General features: G+C 54.3%; 2 protein-coding genes across 2 annotated transcripts in view; one reads left to right on the top strand and one right to left on the bottom strand.

Annotated features, from left to right (window-relative positions):
* Window positions 1–221: 221 nt before the first annotated feature.
* CDK5R1 (cyclin dependent kinase 5 regulatory subunit 1) lies at window positions 222–2979 on the top strand. Its single transcript, XM_080360052.1, has one exon. The coding sequence runs from the start codon at window positions 283–285 to the stop codon at window positions 1168–1170; it is 888 nt and encodes a 295-aa protein (XP_080216178.1). The 5' UTR covers window positions 222–282; the 3' UTR covers window positions 1171–2979.
* Window positions 2980–5790: 2811 nt separating this feature from the next.
* Window positions 5791–17916, bottom strand: part of MYO1D (myosin ID) — a gene marked incomplete at both ends in the record, with an annotated part of 145280 nt that continues 133154 nt past the window's right edge. Inside the window, one exon of the mRNA XM_080360011.1 lies at window positions 5791–5947. Coding sequence (XP_080216137.1) covers window positions 5791–5947 — 157 coding nt within the window. The remainder of the gene's footprint in view (window positions 5948–17916) is intronic.

Here is a 17916-nt window from a genome sequence, read left to right as displayed (position 1 = left end):
GCGGAGCGGGGCGGAGCGCGGCCCTACAGGGGAGGAGCGTGGGCGTGGGCTCCCCGCCCCTTTTCCCGCCGGCGCGGCGGGCGCACGTGGCGGCGCGGGGCGGGGCGGCAGCGGGGGCGCGCACTGCGCCGCCGGGAGCGCGCGCGGGGCGGGGCGGGGCCAGGCGCGGCGCTGAGCGGCGGCGGCGGCGGCGGAGCGGGCAGCGAGCGCGGGGCCGCGCCGGGGGCCGGGGCTGGGGCCGGGGCCGGGGCGGGCGGCGGGGCCCGCCGGTCGGCCGGCGCCATGGGCACGGTGCTGTCGCTGTCGCCGAGCTACCGGAAGGCCCCGCTGTTCGAGGAGGGGGCGGCCACGGTGGGGCACTACACGGCGGTGCAGAACAGCAAGAACGCCAAGGAGAAGGGCCTGAAGCGGCACTCGCTGATCTCGGTGCTGCCCTGGAAGCGCATCGCCGCCGTCTCCGCCAAGAAGAAGAGCTCCAAGAAGGTGCAGCCCAACGGCGGCTACCAGAGCAACGTCACCCACCTCAACAACGAGAACCTGAAGAAGTCGCTCTCCTGCGCCAACCTCGCCACCTTCGCCCCCCCGCCGGCCCCCGCCGCCGCCGCCCTCGCCTCGGCGCAGAAGGCGCCACCGGCCGCGCCCGCAGCCGCCGCCGCGACCCCGCGGAGGGTGGTGGTGCAGGCGTCCACCAGCGAGCTGCTGCGCTGCCTGGGCGAGTTCCTGTGCCGCCGCTGCTACCGGCTGAAGCACCTCTCGCCCACCGACCCGGTGCTCTGGCTGCGCTCCGTGGACCGCTCGCTGCTGCTGCAGGGCTGGCAGGACCAGGGCTTCATCACGCCGGCCAACGTGGTCTTCCTCTACATGCTGTGCCGGGATGTCATCTCGGCCGAGGTGGCCAGCGACCACGAACTGCAGGCAGTGCTGCTCACCTGCCTGTACCTCTCCTACTCCTACATGGGCAACGAGATCTCCTACCCGCTCAAGCCCTTCCTGGTGGAGAGCTGTAAGGAGGCCTTCTGGGACCGCTGCCTCTCCATCATCGACCTCATGAGCCCCAAGATGCTGCAGGTCAACGCCGACCCGCACTACTTCACCCAGGTCTTCGCCGACCTCAAGAAGGAAAGCGGCGCCGAGGAGAAGGGCCGGCTGCTCATCGGCCTCGACCGGTGAGCGCCCGCCCGCCCCGCCGGGTACCGTGGCCGCTCCGGGCCCCGCACCGGGGCCGCTCCCGGCCCCGCCTGGACTCGCTTCGTTCGCCCCGACCCGTCTTCGAGCCGCTTCCCGGGTTTTTTTTTCTCCAGGCGGGGGGAGGCGGGAGCTGCGGCCCTGGGGATGGGGGGGGGGGGGGCCGGAGCGCAGACCCCCCGCTGTCCCCCTTCTCCCCCCGCCCCGGGCAGCTGCTTCCCATCCGTCTCCCCCTCCCCATCCTGCGGGCCCGGGGATGATGCGGTTTCACCACCGGATTCATTTCAGCAAATTGTGTGTTTAGCGGGGGGGGGGGGATCCCCCAAATGAGCATCATCCCCCCCTACTCCCCCCGACCTCCGCGGGCGGGGGCGGCCCCGAGTTCGGTCACCGAGACAAAGGCCGGGGGGGGGCGAAGGAAAATGGGGAAAACATAGAGGCTACAGGCGTCACCGGAGGCTGAACGGGCCCATCGGGACCCACCGGGAACGGGACGGAGACGCGGGGACCCCCGACCCCCCTCCCGACCCCCAACCCCTCCCCTTAATTTATTTTCTTTGAAGAGACTCGAGTTTCCCGAGCGGGTTCTGGGCGAAGGGAGGAAACAAACAAACTGCTACTGTATCATGACATCAATGTGAAATGTCTTGTTCCCATCGTGCACTGATCATGAGTATTGTGTAAAGGATCTACTTGAGTGTGCAAGCAAGGAAAGAATCTACATGCTGCTATATGAATACTTTTAGAACAAAAAAAAACAAACCACAAACTACTAACCTATGGGGGGGGAAAGAGATAAAACAACAAACCTTCTTTATTCTTTCATTGTTGCTTTTCCAGTGGTATCGCGCATGCAAACAGGAGCATTTTGTGTCTTCAAAAATAAAAGAAAAAGGAAAAAAATGTAAAAAAAAAAAAAAGAAAAAATAACCATAATCAAAAGAAAAACCTTAAGGAGCGATGGCTGTAAAAACGCCGCCCATGCACAAAGAGCTGCCCCCGGCCCCGCGGGCTGGGGTCCCATGGGCCGGGGTCCCCTGGGCTGGGTCCCCGTGGCCTGGGGCTCATCAGGCTGTTTGGGTTGATTGAGTTTTCTCCGTGTGCGCAGTTCTGGTTCAGTTCTGGTCCATCGGGCGTCGAACCCGCGGCCGAGAGGGACAAAATAACGTGCCATTTCTTTTTCTTTGGTATTTTTCACGCGAAGCTCTTCGCCGCTGTACAGTGGACCCGCTACCGATACATGTGTACGTACCTTTTTTTAGTGCAATCTCTTCCGTAGCTCTTTGTTGACCAAATTGGTGGGTATTGTTACTTCTTAATTTATATGCGTCTCATTTTTGTATGTATGTGTATAGTGCGTTTGTAAGTATGTGTGGTTTATAACCCGGCCGGCTGTGTCATGGGGCTCAGTGTGCCTGTAATTTAATCCCCCTCCCCTTATTTTTATTTATTTTTGTACTGTGCTGATGAAATAAAAATGCACTGACCATCCATTACACGGCAGCGCTCGTGGCCGCGTCTTTCCTGCGCCTCCGACGGCGAGAGATCAGATTTGCCTTGACGAGGAGGGTTTAACGAGGCCGGGGTTTAATTGGGTCCATTGGGCGGGGGGGAGCAGCGCTGAGAGCTGGAAAATGGGGTTACGCAGGCCCCCCGAGCGCCGTCCCCCCCGAGTCCCCGCGCACAGAAAGCGGCAGCAGGATGCGGCCGATCTGGATTTATCGGTTTATTAATTACAGGGAATTATGTAAACGAAACCCAGTGTAGTTGGGGTTGATTTATTTTTAAACATTAAAATATCAGCGATTAAAAAAAAAATCATCATAATAATAATAATAATAAAAAATCATCGCCTTATCGGCCCAGGCTGAGAATCGGAATTCAATTTAGAAATAGTTAATTTATGGGAAAAAACAGGAATATATATATTTTGTAGATTTTTATATATATATATATATATAAAACCAGAGCAGGAACAGATATATATTCTATATAGACACATTTCATCACGTACTCTATTGCCGTCTCATAGGATCAGCCGGTTCCCGCACCCGCCGTTCAGTGCCGCCCGTGGCGGTTCCGTGCGCCGCTGGGCTGGACTCAAAGTGCTGATTGAACCGGGGGGGCCGGCGGGGGCGCAAAGAGCCACAAGTGCAAATCGAAAGGCGCGGGGGGAGCATTTTCCCGCTGGGGTGGCCCGTGGTGGCACCGCGGGCACGTGGGGTGCCCATGGGTGGGCCTGGTTTGGGTAGGAGGGGTCGCTGGGGGAGGTGTCACCAGGTGCCCCCGGCGCTGGGGACGGGGGGTGTTGGCAGCTGGAAAAGCTTCTTCCGAGGGGTTGGGGCTGATGTGACCCCCCCATGAAGCGCAGCGCTGCTCACTGGGATATACTGGGGTACACTGGTGAGCGCTGGTCCGTCCAGGAGGCCCCAGGGAGGGGACAGAGCTCATCCCACCGAGCTGCAGCTTCTCGGTGCTCGCGGTGCCCCAACCCGCGTACAAACCCGCCCGCTCACGGCCCTGGCAGCCCCTTCGTTAACTCGTCGTTAGGCAAAGCGCCTCTTCCAGGCCTTGTGGTTCCTACGACGTGTTCCTGGGGTCACCAAGGTGGGGTCACCCTGTGTCCCCGGGGCTGGAGATCCTGACCTGACCAGCAGCGCCAGGACTCGGGACACACGGTCCCAACAGCCCAGACCCCCCTGTGGTGGGAATCAAAGGCTCGTTGGTCCCTCGGGCCCTGCGGTGCCCGCCCGGCTCGGGGCACACGCGCTGCCGCACGACGGCCCAGCGTCCGCTGGCAGATCCTGGAAATCGCTGCGCAGGGAACAGCGTGGACGTTTGTGCCGCTCGCGGGGACACGGACGCAGTCACAGCTCCACAGTGCAAAGCCGGGAGCTGCAGCCTCAGCACCCAAACTCCACTGGTTTCTAGAACATTCCAGCGGCTGTGGGTCCTGTCAGCGCCCCACCCCCAAGCGCCATCGCTGGGATGAACACGGAGCCACGTGCAGCATTTAAAAGTTCAGCAAGGCCACTTGGTCCGAATTGAACCCACCGGGATTTCGGGTGAGGGTAATTAAGGCAAAAGCGATGCAGGATTAAAATAAAACCCACAAAACCTCTGCGCTGGGAACCCCCACAGTCTGTGTCCAGCCGAGGTGAGGGATGGGTGATGAGCTCCGGGATGGGTGACGAGCTCTAGGATGGGGTGATGAGCTCCGGGATGGGTGATGAGCTCCGGGATGGGTGATGAGCTCCAGGATAGGGTGATGAGCTCCGGGATGGGTGATGAGCTCCAGGATGGGTGATGAGCTCCGGGATGGGGTGATGAGCTCCGGGATGGGTGACGAACTCCAGGATGGGTGATGAGCTCCAGGATGGGTGATGAGCTCCGGGACGGGGTGATGAGCTCCGGGATGGGTGATGAGCTCTGGGATGGGGTGACGAGCTCCAGGATGGGTGATGAGCTCCAGGATGAGATTACGAGCTCCAGGATGGGGTGATGAGCTCCAGGATGGGGTGATGAGCTCCGGGATGGGTGATGAGCTCCAGGATGGGGTGATGAGCTCCGGGATGGGTGATGAGCTCTGGGATGGGTGATGAGCTCCAGGATGGGTGATGAGCTCCGGGATGGGTGATTAGCTCTGGGATGGGTGATGAGCTCTGGGATGGGGTGATGAGCTCCAGGATGGGGTGACGAGCTCCAGGATGGGATGACGAGCTCCAGGATGGGTGATGAGCTCCAGGATGGGGTGACGAGCTCCAGGATGGGTGATGAGCTCCAGGATGGGGTGATGAGCTCTGGGATGGGGTGATGAGCTCCAGGATGGGTGATGAGCTCCAGGATGGGGTGATGAGCTCCAGGATGGGGTGACGAGCTCCAGGATGGGATGACGAGCTCCAGGATGGGTGATGAGCTCCAGGATGGGGTGACGAGCTCCAGGATGGGTGATGAGCTCCAGGATGGGGTGATGAGCTCTGGGATGGTGTGATGAGCTCCAGGATGGGGTGACGAGCTCCAGGATGGGTGATGAGCTCCAGGATGGGTGACGAGCTCCGGGATGGGGTGATGAGCTCCAGGCAGGAAAGCAGTGAGTTCAGAGTGTGTCCACGGTCCATCCTGGCTCTGAGCGGAGCATCCCCGGCATGGGGACCCAGCGCCGCTCCCCAAACCTGCTCCCGCTCCGCCGCCATCGGCTCTCACAGGCCCAGCCGCCCTGAGCCGCGATCTTTGGTTCCTCCTCCAGCGGAGGCCGCATAATATTGCAAACAAAACAACACAGAAAAAGGCAACGCAGAAAGGGATACTGGAGAGGGTTTCAGAAATCAATGTGGGAAAGGGGGTAAGTACCTATAAATGCTTTTTTTTTGGACTAAGAAGCACTTTCCTGATATTCTGGCCAGTTTTGTACGATGGATACAGGTCACTGGCTATTTTAAGCCACCGTTGCATGCGGTAGTAAAACCCTCTCCTGAATGTGGGTTTGGCGAAACCTCTGGCTTTAGAGCCCGTTTTAGGCGCAGGCCCAAGTCACGGCTGAAGCGTCTCTGAACTCGTCCCCTTGAGCCGTGGGAGGCGCCGATGGAAGCTCCATCCTCCGGGACGCTAATTCCCCGGCACGCAGAGGACGAAACCAGAACGATGCTTGGTGAAATCCGGCTGGGATTGGTTAATCTTGGTCTCCACGGAGACGGTGCATTTGCGCCCGTGCAGGCTGCACTGGACCGGGTTGGTGACGCTGACCTGCAGAGCGCGTTTCTCGCTGCCAAAGCAAAATGAAAAGAGCAAATCAGAGGCAGGAGGAAGGACGGGATGTGGTTACCGGAGCTTGGACCATAGTGCAGGTGTTTCTAGGTCGTGGGCAAGCTGCACTAAGCTCCAAGCCCTGTTTTGGGTTTGGTTAAGCTCTGTTTCCGTCCCCCACGCGTGGGGACTTGGGCATCGTCAGCGGTGCCGATGGGGGAACGGCAAAGCAAAGGCTGCAAAAGGCCGGGGCTGGGGCAGGTGACCTTGCGAGCGATCCCTCATGTCTCTAATTCCAGTAAAGATGATGAGATCCCTTGCTCTGAGCTCAGAGATTAAAGGTGCAGCACGAAACAGCTAAAATAACCACAGACTGGGCTGGGGTTTGTCTGTCATTCCCTGTCTGGACAGACAGACAGACTGACCATGCAGCCCCCAGGATCTGAGCGCCCTGGGTGGGCATGGGGACAAAACTGTGTCGCTGCAGCCCCTTCCTTGGCTTTTGAAGCCTTGAATACGGCTTTGGTGCTGAGGGTGATGCTCACGAGTGAAATGAGGAGTTTCTGCCACCCCAATTTGGTGTTTATTGGCTGTTTGGGTCACCGCCAGCGAGGGACATCAGGACAGGCGGCTGTCACCTCCGCTCCGGTCGAGTCGGGGTGGCCAGCAGGGATGTCCCCTTTGCTAAAGGCCATAAAAGCCATGATTTATATCCTAAAAGACTTTCCAAGGCATAAAGGTGCTCGGTTGGGGGGTTCTATCAAGGCAGCAGCACACGAACCCATCGCGCTGTCCCAATAACGATCCACCAAGTCCTCACGTTGCCGCAGGTATTTAAGACTTATTTACTCTTGCCTCAGCGAGTCGAGGCTAAAATCCCGGCTTAGTTTGCTATTTTTACCGCGTCTTAGCAGAACGAGCCTGTTGGAGATTCCAACCATCACGTGCCCGCAGAGCGGGTTGAGCATCGAGTGTCTGTTCCAGGGATAAACCCCACGGCTTCCCTGCTCTCCCTCGTTAGATTATAGGTAAGAAGAGGAAAGTTCTGTCGCTGTTAATAGTCAAAACCTCTTGACTCGGGGGGAAGAACGTCATGAACCAGAATTTTGACCACAAGCAGGAGCCAGGCCTGGAAATCCAATGGGCTTTGATTTATTGTGAGCCCTGTGGCTGTGGGACCTCAAGCAAGAAGGTCTCCAAGTCCTGGCTCCGGCTGGAATGAGGAGAATCAACTAAACACACATGTACGTGAAGCTGATGTTGTCCTGGGCTCTGGAGAAGATGCTCTGAGCTTTGGTCTGTGTAATATTTCCATTAAATACGGGTTTCCAGGGCAGTGGTGGAGTCACCAGCCCTGGAGGTTGAACAGACGTGGAGATGAGGGTAGTTATGGTTGGGTTATGGTTGGACTGGATGATCTTAAAGGTCTTTTCTAAACAAAATGATTCTTTGAGCTACGATTCCCTTCTCCCACTCACACCTGACCACATGTTGCTTCTCTTCACATGAGAAGAGGTTTCAGCCTCCAAACCTTTCGCCGGGGGAGCAGGATGGCATCCCAAGGACAATTCCCTTTGCGCAGGGGTTACGGACACGACGCTGGACCTGCCGCCAGCTCCCCGTGCCGGGACCTTGAAAGGAAATGTCAGTTTGGTTTCCAGCCCATCGGTCACATCAGCATCAGGGGACAAAAAGGGGAGATGGCAGCTGCTTCTGCCCTGGGGTGAGATGGTTTATCTATTGACCGAAAGGGAGAAAACAGCTGCCTGCATCAGCCAGTGAACCCGACTAAAGACCTTCCAAATGTCCCTGCTACAATGAGATTTAACCCAGCAACGCAGCTGGGGAGCTGCTGCTCCAAGATCCTGCAGAACCGAGATCCCTAAGGAAGAGTCGGAGGTGGAGATGAGATGGAGATGGAGATGGATGGAGATGGAGATGTAGATGGAGATAGGTGGAAACAGAGATGGAGGTGGAGACGGAGATGGAGTTGGAGATGGAGACAGATGGAGATGGAGATAGATGGAGACAGAGATGGAGGTGGAGATGGAGATGGAGTTGGAGATGGAGATAGATGGAGATGGAGATAGATGGAGATGAAGATAGATGGAGATGAAGATATGGAGATGGAGATGGTCCAGTGTAACCCTGGAAGTCCAGCCAAGGCGTTAATGGCTCTGGGTGTGAGCACACGTGTGCCTGTGAGCATCATGTGTATGGAACAACCACATCCCAAAGCCAAAGCATCGTCAGAAATCCAGCAGGAGCTGCGCCGGCATTTGGGTGAACACCGGCAAAAGGGCAACAAGCAGAGAAGAGCCGACTCTGAGCGCTAGTCCATGAAAGATGGGAGTTTTGGCTGAGCATTTCATCCCAGACCTCAGGGAAAACACAAGCCAAGTAGCGCGTAAATGGTCGGAGACATCTGTCAGCGCTGCATCGGCGCCGCAAATCAGTGGTGGGGAGCAAAGCAGCGGAGGGAAAGAGCAGCCGGAGATCAGAGGGAGTTCCTGTGAAGAAAGCGATGTAAGGCTAGAAAGTGAAAGAAATGCATTGCTAAATAAATGTTGAGCATAGGAGATGCTTAAGAGCAAATGCAGGTGAACTGGAATGTCTTGCATGGAGCTGTAATAGGCATGAAAGTTCCTTATTTGTAGCCGTGAGCTCCCTGGGGAGCCGGGAAGATGCTGAACGCAGGTCAGTGGTACCCGAGCCCGGGCGGGGGCTCCGGGGATGCAGCCCCATCCTCACAGGCTGGGAAAACAGGAGGAACGGGCAATTTCTGCAGATTAAACGAGGTGCTGCTGCCTATGGAGACAGCTAAAGCAACCACGGAGCAGGAAATCAGTCATTTTTCACCAGGAAAATTGGGGTAGAAGATGGCGAAGCCGAGTACAACAAGCGCCTGAGTTTCATGACAGAGTGGGCTGTATCCCGGGGGGGATCTTTATAACTGATCAAACCTTTGTAGGGTTTAGATCAAGGCCTCTCTCTGGAAAGGCGGCGGCGCTGCGGGCTGAGCGGCCTCGAGCGGCCGCGCAGCTGCCAACAAGATGTTGGGAAGGAGCAGGATGGAGAACACGGAGAAACGGTAACACCTTATGTAAGCGAGCGCCGCGGTCTCATCTGGATACCGGGTGCAGCCTTCGAGGGGCCTCAGCAGTGCAAAAATCACAATGCAAAGGCTCACAGATGAAGGGAGGCTCTAAAAAAGAAACGGGAAAAGCGGCAGCTGTATTCTGCATGAAGAAAGTACCGAGGGAGCAGAGAGAAAGCTAAAAAGAGGCACTTTTCAAGGCTCTGCAACAGCCAAAGAGACCAACAGTGATACTGGGAATTTTGAGGGGGGTTTAAAAGCTTTTCAGGCAATGGATTGTGGATTGTTCCGGTCTCGGTGCTCACTGGGTGGCACAGAGGTGGGAAAAACGCAGCAGCGTCTAACACAACATTGGATATACCATAGGGAATAAACATTTATGTATCTGAGCTACAACAGGTGGCATTTTTGGAACAGATAAGTGTCTCCTGCAGGAGGGTCTGAACAGGCGGTGTGTTTGGTAGGGAGGGGGTTGATCTATCTCGTCCGAGCACTCGTGGGTTTCTGCTACTTGCAGAACAATGATACTGAGGGTGTTGGGGGTGGAAGAACTATAGTGAAAATTAACCCTAAAATGGACACAAAAATAGGACATCTGGTTTCTCAATGAGCACAAAGGCTGTGCCGAAACCTGGTGCGCATTTTGTGTCGCTGTGTCCCCTCCGCTCTCGGGAGGAAAGAACATCCGAGGTGCTTCCAGACGACATTTACACTGTCGGAGCATCAATTTCCCTCCGTAAGGCTGGGATGATTTTGACAGCATCACCCCGGTGGCTCCTTGGCACCATCATCCTTCTTTAGTTGACTGTCAGATGGAGAAAACCCCCTTTTCCACACAGCTCTTAATAAAACACCCCGGCTCGCGTCGCTACAGGTTAAAAGCAGTGATTTACCATCCCGTGTGCCCGAGAAAATCATTCAATGTCCTCTTTGCCTCCTCACGCTGCTGCTGGGCTGTATTAGCACCAAAGGAACATCCCGTCCGTCCAGCCGGTTACCAACAAACTCAGGGTGAGGGGATTAACCCAGCCCCACTTTTGGGTGCAGATCATTCCTCTCTGCCCATAACTCACGAGCAGCTGGATCGGAGGGGACGGAGCCGCGCGGCGGGAGCGTGACGCTCGTTCAGTGTCGGCTGCATCGCTCACACGTGCACCCAAGAGACGCGGCAATGTCCCCAACCACAAGGGGTTTGCAGAAGCCGCCTTGCGAAAGCCTCGCTGAGGTCTCGCACGGCCAAAGCACGAGACAAACAGGATGTTTGCTCAAACCGGCAGTTGCTTTTGGAGACGTAGGGTTGTTGGTGTCGCAGGGTGGATCTTGGCGGGGATTAGACATTAAGATGGATCAACGTGATGGAAAGACAGACTATAAAGAAGTCAGACATGAATAAGGGAGATCTAGAGTCAGGATTAAAACGCAAATTTCCATAGTCGGAGGTCAGACCAACCCCCCAGGCATTTTAACATCAAGAAAGGTCGGTTGAGTTAAACATGGCTCTCGCTGTACCGTTTTTCAATGCTATTTGCAGTCAAGTGACACTCGGTACCATGAGTCTTCTTCAGCCTTGAAAACCAGCAAATGTTCACGGTGTGTTCCTCATACCGTGCTGCACCTTGTGGCCTAAGCTCAGGCAAATCACCCAGAAGCTGGAAGAAGCGCTTTTGTCAAGCAAGTTTTCAACCTGCAAGAGGAGGAGTGGGCTCCAAACCGCAGCCGCTCACCGTCCCGCTGCAAACTCAACGCACAGAGTGACTTTCCATCTCTTCCGGCTCAGACTTGTGTGGTTTTCCTCCGCCGCTCACGCTGACATCTATTTACCAGCGCAAACCGCAGAGCCGCTCGCCCTGGCTTGGGGAGCCCACGTGTTACAACGTCGCGCTCAAAGGTTGCGTCAGCAACTCTATTTTTGCCCTTTTAATGAGAAACAAGGTTTGTTAGCATCTGTATATCCCCAGTGAGAGGCGTTACATGTGGCCAATGGCACATAGCGAGGCAGAAGCAAAGCCAACTATTCCGACTCCGGCATGCGGCCGATGCACTGAGACAGTTCCTTTTATTCACGTCTGAGCTATAAATGCCACTTTGCTAAGAAAACAGTGGCTGCCACGGCACCGTTGGGGTTTTTCCATGATGTGCCTGTGGCAGATCCAGGTATATTCCTTCCCCTCCAGCTGAGGAGTGAACCATCAAATGTTTGGCACTTAAAATGCATTGATTCCTCCTCAAACCCATGGTCAGGCGGCCCCGGAGCAGCGCGGGGGAGCTGCGGTTCCTTCTCTATGTATTGAGTAACTGGGGCATTTGTGCATCCGTCCTCGCCAGCCAGAAAGTCAGCGAGCTGGAAGAGATCCTGTCGCTTCCAGCAGAACCATTTGGTTCACGTGCTGCTGGCAAAGGGGTGATGGGGTGGGTGCTGCTGCTCCTGTCTGTCTCCTTCATCGGGTTTTGATAAAATACCTAAAAGCAGGTGAATTGGGGTCGGGTCCCAGCGAAACTGCTTTATTTTATGGGGGAAAGCCCCAAAAATGTGGTTTGGAGATGTCGCTTTGCAAGCACGTTGCAGGTGCGCCCGATGCCCTCTCTCCTCCGTCCCTGGGAAATGTGATTGAAATAAAAAGTGATTGTAATTATTTCATATCACATGAAATTCAAGAAAGGGAACAAAAACTAATCGAAGCTTCATGATCCAGCTGAAGTGGGGTGAACGCTCCCCCGACACCAACCCGAATACAATTGGTGTCTGCAAGCCGAACATGCTGGACCTTGGGGTGGGAAGGATGCGCTTTAGGCACTTAAGCTCAGCTCTAAACCATACCCTGATCTCATTACCATGCTCTTAATTAATCCCCTCCCTGCCTGGCATCGGGATCCTGAGTTCTGCTCCTCTCGGGGCTCCGAATCCATCTCCAAAAGGAGAAACCTCCGTCTTTGTTCTTTCCTCCCCTCGTGTCACCAGCATCCGACGCCTGATGTCATTTGTCCCTTCCGAGGCGCTCGCTAAAAGCCGCTCAGCGCTTTAGTGGGTGAAAAACGCACACTCACTTAAATAGGGTATTTCCCAGGAAATCTCATCAACAAAGCGGCTTTCAGATACAACAAGAAAAAGCACACGCAGTGCGTTAGATCTTTTATTTCCTCCTGCAATTCCGAATTGCGGAGCGGGGGTGGAGAAGGCGGCACCACAGCACCGGGGAGCCAGGACTATGTGGTTTGATACTATAGGAATTAAACCCCCTGCAAAATCCAGTGGATTTCACATTCTCTCGATGGCTGAAATGGTGCATTTTGCATCAAGACTTCAGCACACCGGAGGATCTCGTTAGGTACGAAACAGCTGCGGAACATCCTCGCCCTGCCCAGGGTGGGCTCTGCAGCTCAGTTTCCATCCCACTTGAGTTTGGAGCAACACAGACATTTATTTGAGGCTGATGGATACAAGTCGCAGTTTGGCGACGTGTGCGCTCGCCTTCATCCACCCAACTGACCCAGTTAACACATTGCTTGCAGGACCAATATATAAACCACAGCTTCTTCTCCACTCTCCAATTAGTCATATTAGTATTTTCTCAGCTATTCTGAGCGCTGGCAAAGCTCGGGAGAGTCGGCTCTCAGCCGCCTTTCTGCTTTGGGAGGAGCAAACGCGGCCGCAAGACGCTGGAGCCCGCGATGCCAAAAATATGATTCAAAGCCCTTGGCTGGAGTAGGAGCGGAACGTCGGCTCATCGACGGGGTTATGCCAAGAATCCGGCATCAGGAACGCACCGGCACATAAATAAAACAAAGGCACTTAGGAAGATGAGCGCGGACTCGCCTCCCACTTAGAACGTCACAGATCTTGACTCTGGGCAGGTTGAGAAGCAGCAAAAGTCTTTCCTTATATTTTATTTCTGGCTCCGGTCACCCAGGGGGCTGAACCCACCGCACCCGCATTTGCTGGGGCCACATCTGCAATGTTCCCCCTCAAAAGGTGCTCTCGGCCTGTTTAGCAGATGCTGAGAAAACTCCGCTGCCTCAATTGTTGAAGTTTAAGAAAGAAATTCCCCCCCAAAAAATACTTCAAAGGGAATCCGGCACCTCTCAGGCGTCTGGGATGTATTTATTCAAGTCCTGCAGGAGTGTGAGGTGTAGGGAGCTGATGGGAAGCACAATAAATATGGGTTTATCCAACTGTTTTCCCACTCAAATGTATAAGGGGGGACAATTTTCTAGCGTCAAACAGTGCGTTAAACAGCTGATGGTGCATTATGGTGGAAAAGCGCTGCTGTTGCCCTTTTGTTTCCCCTCGACGCAGACACAATAAGCAGGAGCAAAACGCTAAAGCGAAGGCACAAGCTCAGCTTTGCTGCTGCCAGCAGAGCCGGGGGAAACACGCGGATCTGGGGCCGAGGGTGGTGGCACAAGGGTTGTCCCCACGCGTGGGGACGCCGGGTCGTGTCCCTGCATCCCGCCCACGGCTCCGACAGCTTCGGTTCGGTGACACCCCGCGGTGCTGCATGCCAAGGCTGTCGCTGTCCCCGGCACCGTCCTCCTGCCCCGCAGCCTCATATTCCACGCACGCCGGGGATTTAACGGGGGGAACAGCCCCTGCCAGGTGCTCAGAACCCACCGGCGGCATCGGCCAAGCCGAGCTTGCGGCTTCGCTTTAGCAAAAGGGGAGGGCGACGGAGAGGGACCGGCCGCTTTTAGCTCTCGGTCGCTATAGCAACCGGGAGATTCATCATCCCATCTGATGCTTTGCTCCTGCCAGCCAACCAGGGCTGATGCAGAGCAACCAGAGATGGGTTCATTTAGTGCCGCCTGTGACTGCGGCTCTCCGCACCCCGGATAACCCCTGGATAAGCTAATTCTGCAGCAATTCCCTTTTCTGAGGGATTTTTTGGTTTTAGTTTGCTCGGGAGCATCTCGCTCGCCGCTGGCACGCAGGGCTTGCGGGCAGGGTGTCACCGTGACCTAGTTAGCGCAGGACGAGGTGACATTATGTGCAAACGCCGGCGGCTTCCCGGTCTCCTGGGCCACTCTGCCCAGTAGCAACGCTGAAACAATCAGAGCCCGCAGCTCTGGCCGCAGGGGTGACCTTGCTCTGCCAGCACCACAGACGTGTCCCCTCCTCGGCTCCTCTGACCTGGAACAGCTGTGCTTAATCCTGCCTCTCTATTTCCAGAGCTGCTCCGAAAACCTACATTTGTCTCCTTTTTCCTAAGAGAAAAAGAGAAGAAATTAGCTAAAGCTTCAGGGGATAGAAAAAACACCACGAAAAAGAGGTGATTTTGTGCTGTTTTCTCTCCCGGAGAGAAGCGACGTTCCTGTTCACCCTCCCAACGCGAAGCAAGATTTTGATCACGTAGCGCCTGATAAAATGTCTCATGTTCACGGGCAACCGGCCCCACAGACAACCATTGTCCCCCATGATTTAGGCCACCAGTAGCGGGACTATCAAGCCCCAAAACCACCAGCTCATTCCTGAACGCTAAAGCATGGATTTCGATCCGAGCGCAGAGGTGGGGTGTGCTCAGGTTATCCCGGCGTTACGCCAGCGAGGAACGCGGTTCCTCCTCTCCCGGCATCCACATCGTGACATTTTAGCTGAGGAACCTGAATCATCCTTCCGTTAATGAGGTTTGATGGTGAGGAGCCTCGCGGGGGTCTCCCTCCTGTTAAAAACGCCTCTCGCTGTGGTCTAACGAAGAATCACTCAAATAGGGTGATTTTTCCATCGCTTGCATTTATGCTGAACTGATTGATGGGGAAGGTGGCAGCAGGGACACTGCGGGCAGCACCGTGTTTGCTTGGCACCTCCCAACCCAAAATCACTTCAAAACATGCACTGGAACAAAGTGGGAAAGAATCACCAGGCTGAGGATGACGGATGGGAAGAGGAAGGGTGACAAGTCAGGGTGACTCAGGGCACCGACCTCTCCACCACTCCATCATCGTGTCCAGGTTTTAGCTTTTTATGCAACTGCTCTTTCCCTCTTATTTCCTGGGGCCTTTGGGAGGAGCCTGAGGAGATCAAGCAAGTACACAGGGCTTAAAAAAGGGCTTTATATTGACGAGAAGGTCAGAGGGAAGCTTGGGAGCAGATCATAGCAGGGCTGGTGCTACCGGAAAATCCACTGGAGCCTCAGGAACATGAACCCAGATCTCAGAATGACTCGGAGTGTTTGGATGTATTTTCTATCAGCCCAGCCCCAGAGGCAGGGGGTATTTTAGGGATGATGTTTGGACAGATTTACGATCATTGTCAGGATGTCAAGACGTTGATGTTCCTCATCTACAACAAACTTCCCCGGTGATGCTATTTTGGTTTAAAGTCTTAGGAAATTGGGGGATTGGACTAGATGATCTTTTGAGGTCCCTTCCAATCCCAAACATACTGTGATATTGTGATATTGTGAAATCTGGCCTCTGTTTCCCAGCCCAGGGTGCCCAAAAGATGGGGATGGTTGGTCATTAAGGAGAATCTGGGTTACAGAAAAGAGAAGACGAGCGGTAAGTGCGGCAGGTAACCACGAGGTGGGTAAATTTAGGGGGAAATGGGGGATTTGAGAAACGGGAGGAAGGACGAAAGAGGATGGTTGGATTGTGCAGGGCTGGGAGCAGCCTCCATCCCTATATCATAGGGAAAAGAAAGACACTTAAAAAGTCATGAAACAAAGTCCTTCTGGTACCACGGAGGTATTTAGAAAGAGCAATTCAATTCTGGATTCCTAACGTCCTCTCCAAGGACCACGAGCAGCCGGATGAGCCTAAACCGACGTGACAAGTGACCTGCCAGGAGTTGGTATGAGCCACAGGCGGCCCTGGAACAAAGAACCCAGCTCAAAATATCACCCTGCCACTAATGATCCGAGGCAGCCTCCCCTATACATTTCAAGCCAGATGATTCCTGAGAGCACCAAACTCTCACTGTCTTTCCGTGATATTACGGATTCATGACGGCATCAAGGACGCTTCTTAGAACTGGGGCTTCGGCTATGCCGGGAAATCAATTTTTAATGTCGTAGCAAAACATCAGGCAGGATTTTAAGTGGGTTTTTATGTATTCTGAGAGGCTGAGCAGTCAATTTGGTTTTCATTATTTCCAAAGCGTTTGCTGAGAGGTTCCAGAGTGGTCTCAGTATCACTTTAGCGAAGTAAAGGGCTCTGAAGCTGCAATCCCAGCATAAAAACGCTGGCACTTCTGCTTCCCTTTGTTCTCCCGTCTTTATTCACCGACACATTAGCACAATTCACACCGGCAGGAAAAAAGGCAACTTGCTGTGCAGAGAGACAGCTATGCCTTAGTGAAATACCTGACCTATTTCTGCTTTTCCTTTGCCTCGCATCCAACAAGAAGTTTGGATTTGCAGAAATCGCTGAAATAACCCTGTTGCATCATGCGGAAGATGCTCTCCCATGTGGCATAAACACAAAGATCTTTGCTGATAGAAATGAAAAGTTTGGAGGGAAACGCATTGCCAGGCTCATTCCCACTGTATTCCCATTTGCATTTGCATGGCAGCGACATCTAATTTTCATTTCAGGGTATTATGTGACTCTTGGAGGACAACACCTATGTAAACACGATGGGGATGTATATATTCAAACATTTATCATCAGCTACCTACTGGAAACAGCAAATCCCTCCTGTTTGGACCTGGAATTCTTCCTCAGTAGGGGGGATCTCATTTTGGAAATGGCAGTCTCTAATTTCCAAATGTCCCTGCCCTATTAGCTGGGGTGCTGAACGACCTCAGGACATCGCGCTGCTATCGGCAAGGCCAGGACCAGGAAAGGTGCAGGAGACAGTTTGGATCAAGGGGACGGAAAGGCCGGGGAGGGACGGCGGAGCCGGCGGCTCGTCACCCGCCAGCGGGGCTGCCGGAGCCCTCGGTGCTGTATAAATGCGGGTTTGTTCCCGAGCGGCCGGGGCCGCGAGCTTTAGCGCGCAGACGCGTTACCAGGCACAGCCAAACGCTTTTAATTACCGCCTGGCACCGTTCGCCTCCTCAGCTGCAAGAGAATCGACCCCTCTCCCTATCTTTCCTTGCAGAACGTCGCCTTCACACCAAACAACGCGGATCCTCCGTCGCCTTGGGGTCCCTTTCCTCTCCTCTCCGCTGCAAACACCACACGGGTATTCCGCGCCATAGGAAAACGGAGACAGCGACCTCCAAGGCTTTGCGCTCCTGTGTAAATGTCTCCAAATACAGGCAAGTTTGGCGAAATGGAGTTATTCTAAGACACAGCATCATATATTTTTAGTTTTCCAGTCTAAGAGGGATTCTAATCACTCCCCAGGACAAATAGCACCAATCCCCGAGCCATAGCGAATGCTATTAGGAGGTACCAAACGGTGGCAAGCTGAGCGCTGCCATATTCATCTTGAAACGGGCAGAATTATCAATAGTTGATGCTTCCATATTTCAGCAGGAGGAATCAGCAGATTTGCACATGGCGCTGAGAAATTTGCTACATCAACCAAATGCCTGCAAAGCTAAAGCCATTAACAAATGGAATATCTACAGCTCAGGCATTCAGCGTTAATTTATTTTGCTGCAGTCATTCCAGCTGAGCAAAAATATCTTCCCCTGCTCCAGTTTCTAATCAGCTTCCATCCTCCTCTGGGCTTACCGGTTAAATCTTTCACATTGCTCTCTGTGATAAATCGAAAAATTGAGCTTGCGAACGGGGAAAAATGAGTTGCAAAGCAAATGCTTCCAGTGGTAATAGATTAACTCTTTGTTCCAAGGCTCTCACATCATTTCAAGAGGCTTCCCATATTTTTTCTGAAGAGCCATTGCAGTGACAAGATAAGATGCCAACACGGGGAAATAATCTCAGGGAAAAGAGCCGTTGCTCTCGGCTCCAAGGGGATGGCTGCTACCAAATGGCAAATTAATCCCTCG

Source organism: Nesoenas mayeri (assembly GCF_963082525.1).
Source record: "Nesoenas mayeri genome assembly, chromosome: 26".
Lineage (NCBI taxonomy): Eukaryota > Metazoa > Chordata > Aves > Columbiformes > Columbidae > Nesoenas > Nesoenas mayeri.
Note: the sequence above shows the minus strand (reverse complement) of the source record. Positions and strands in the feature narration are given on the sequence as shown.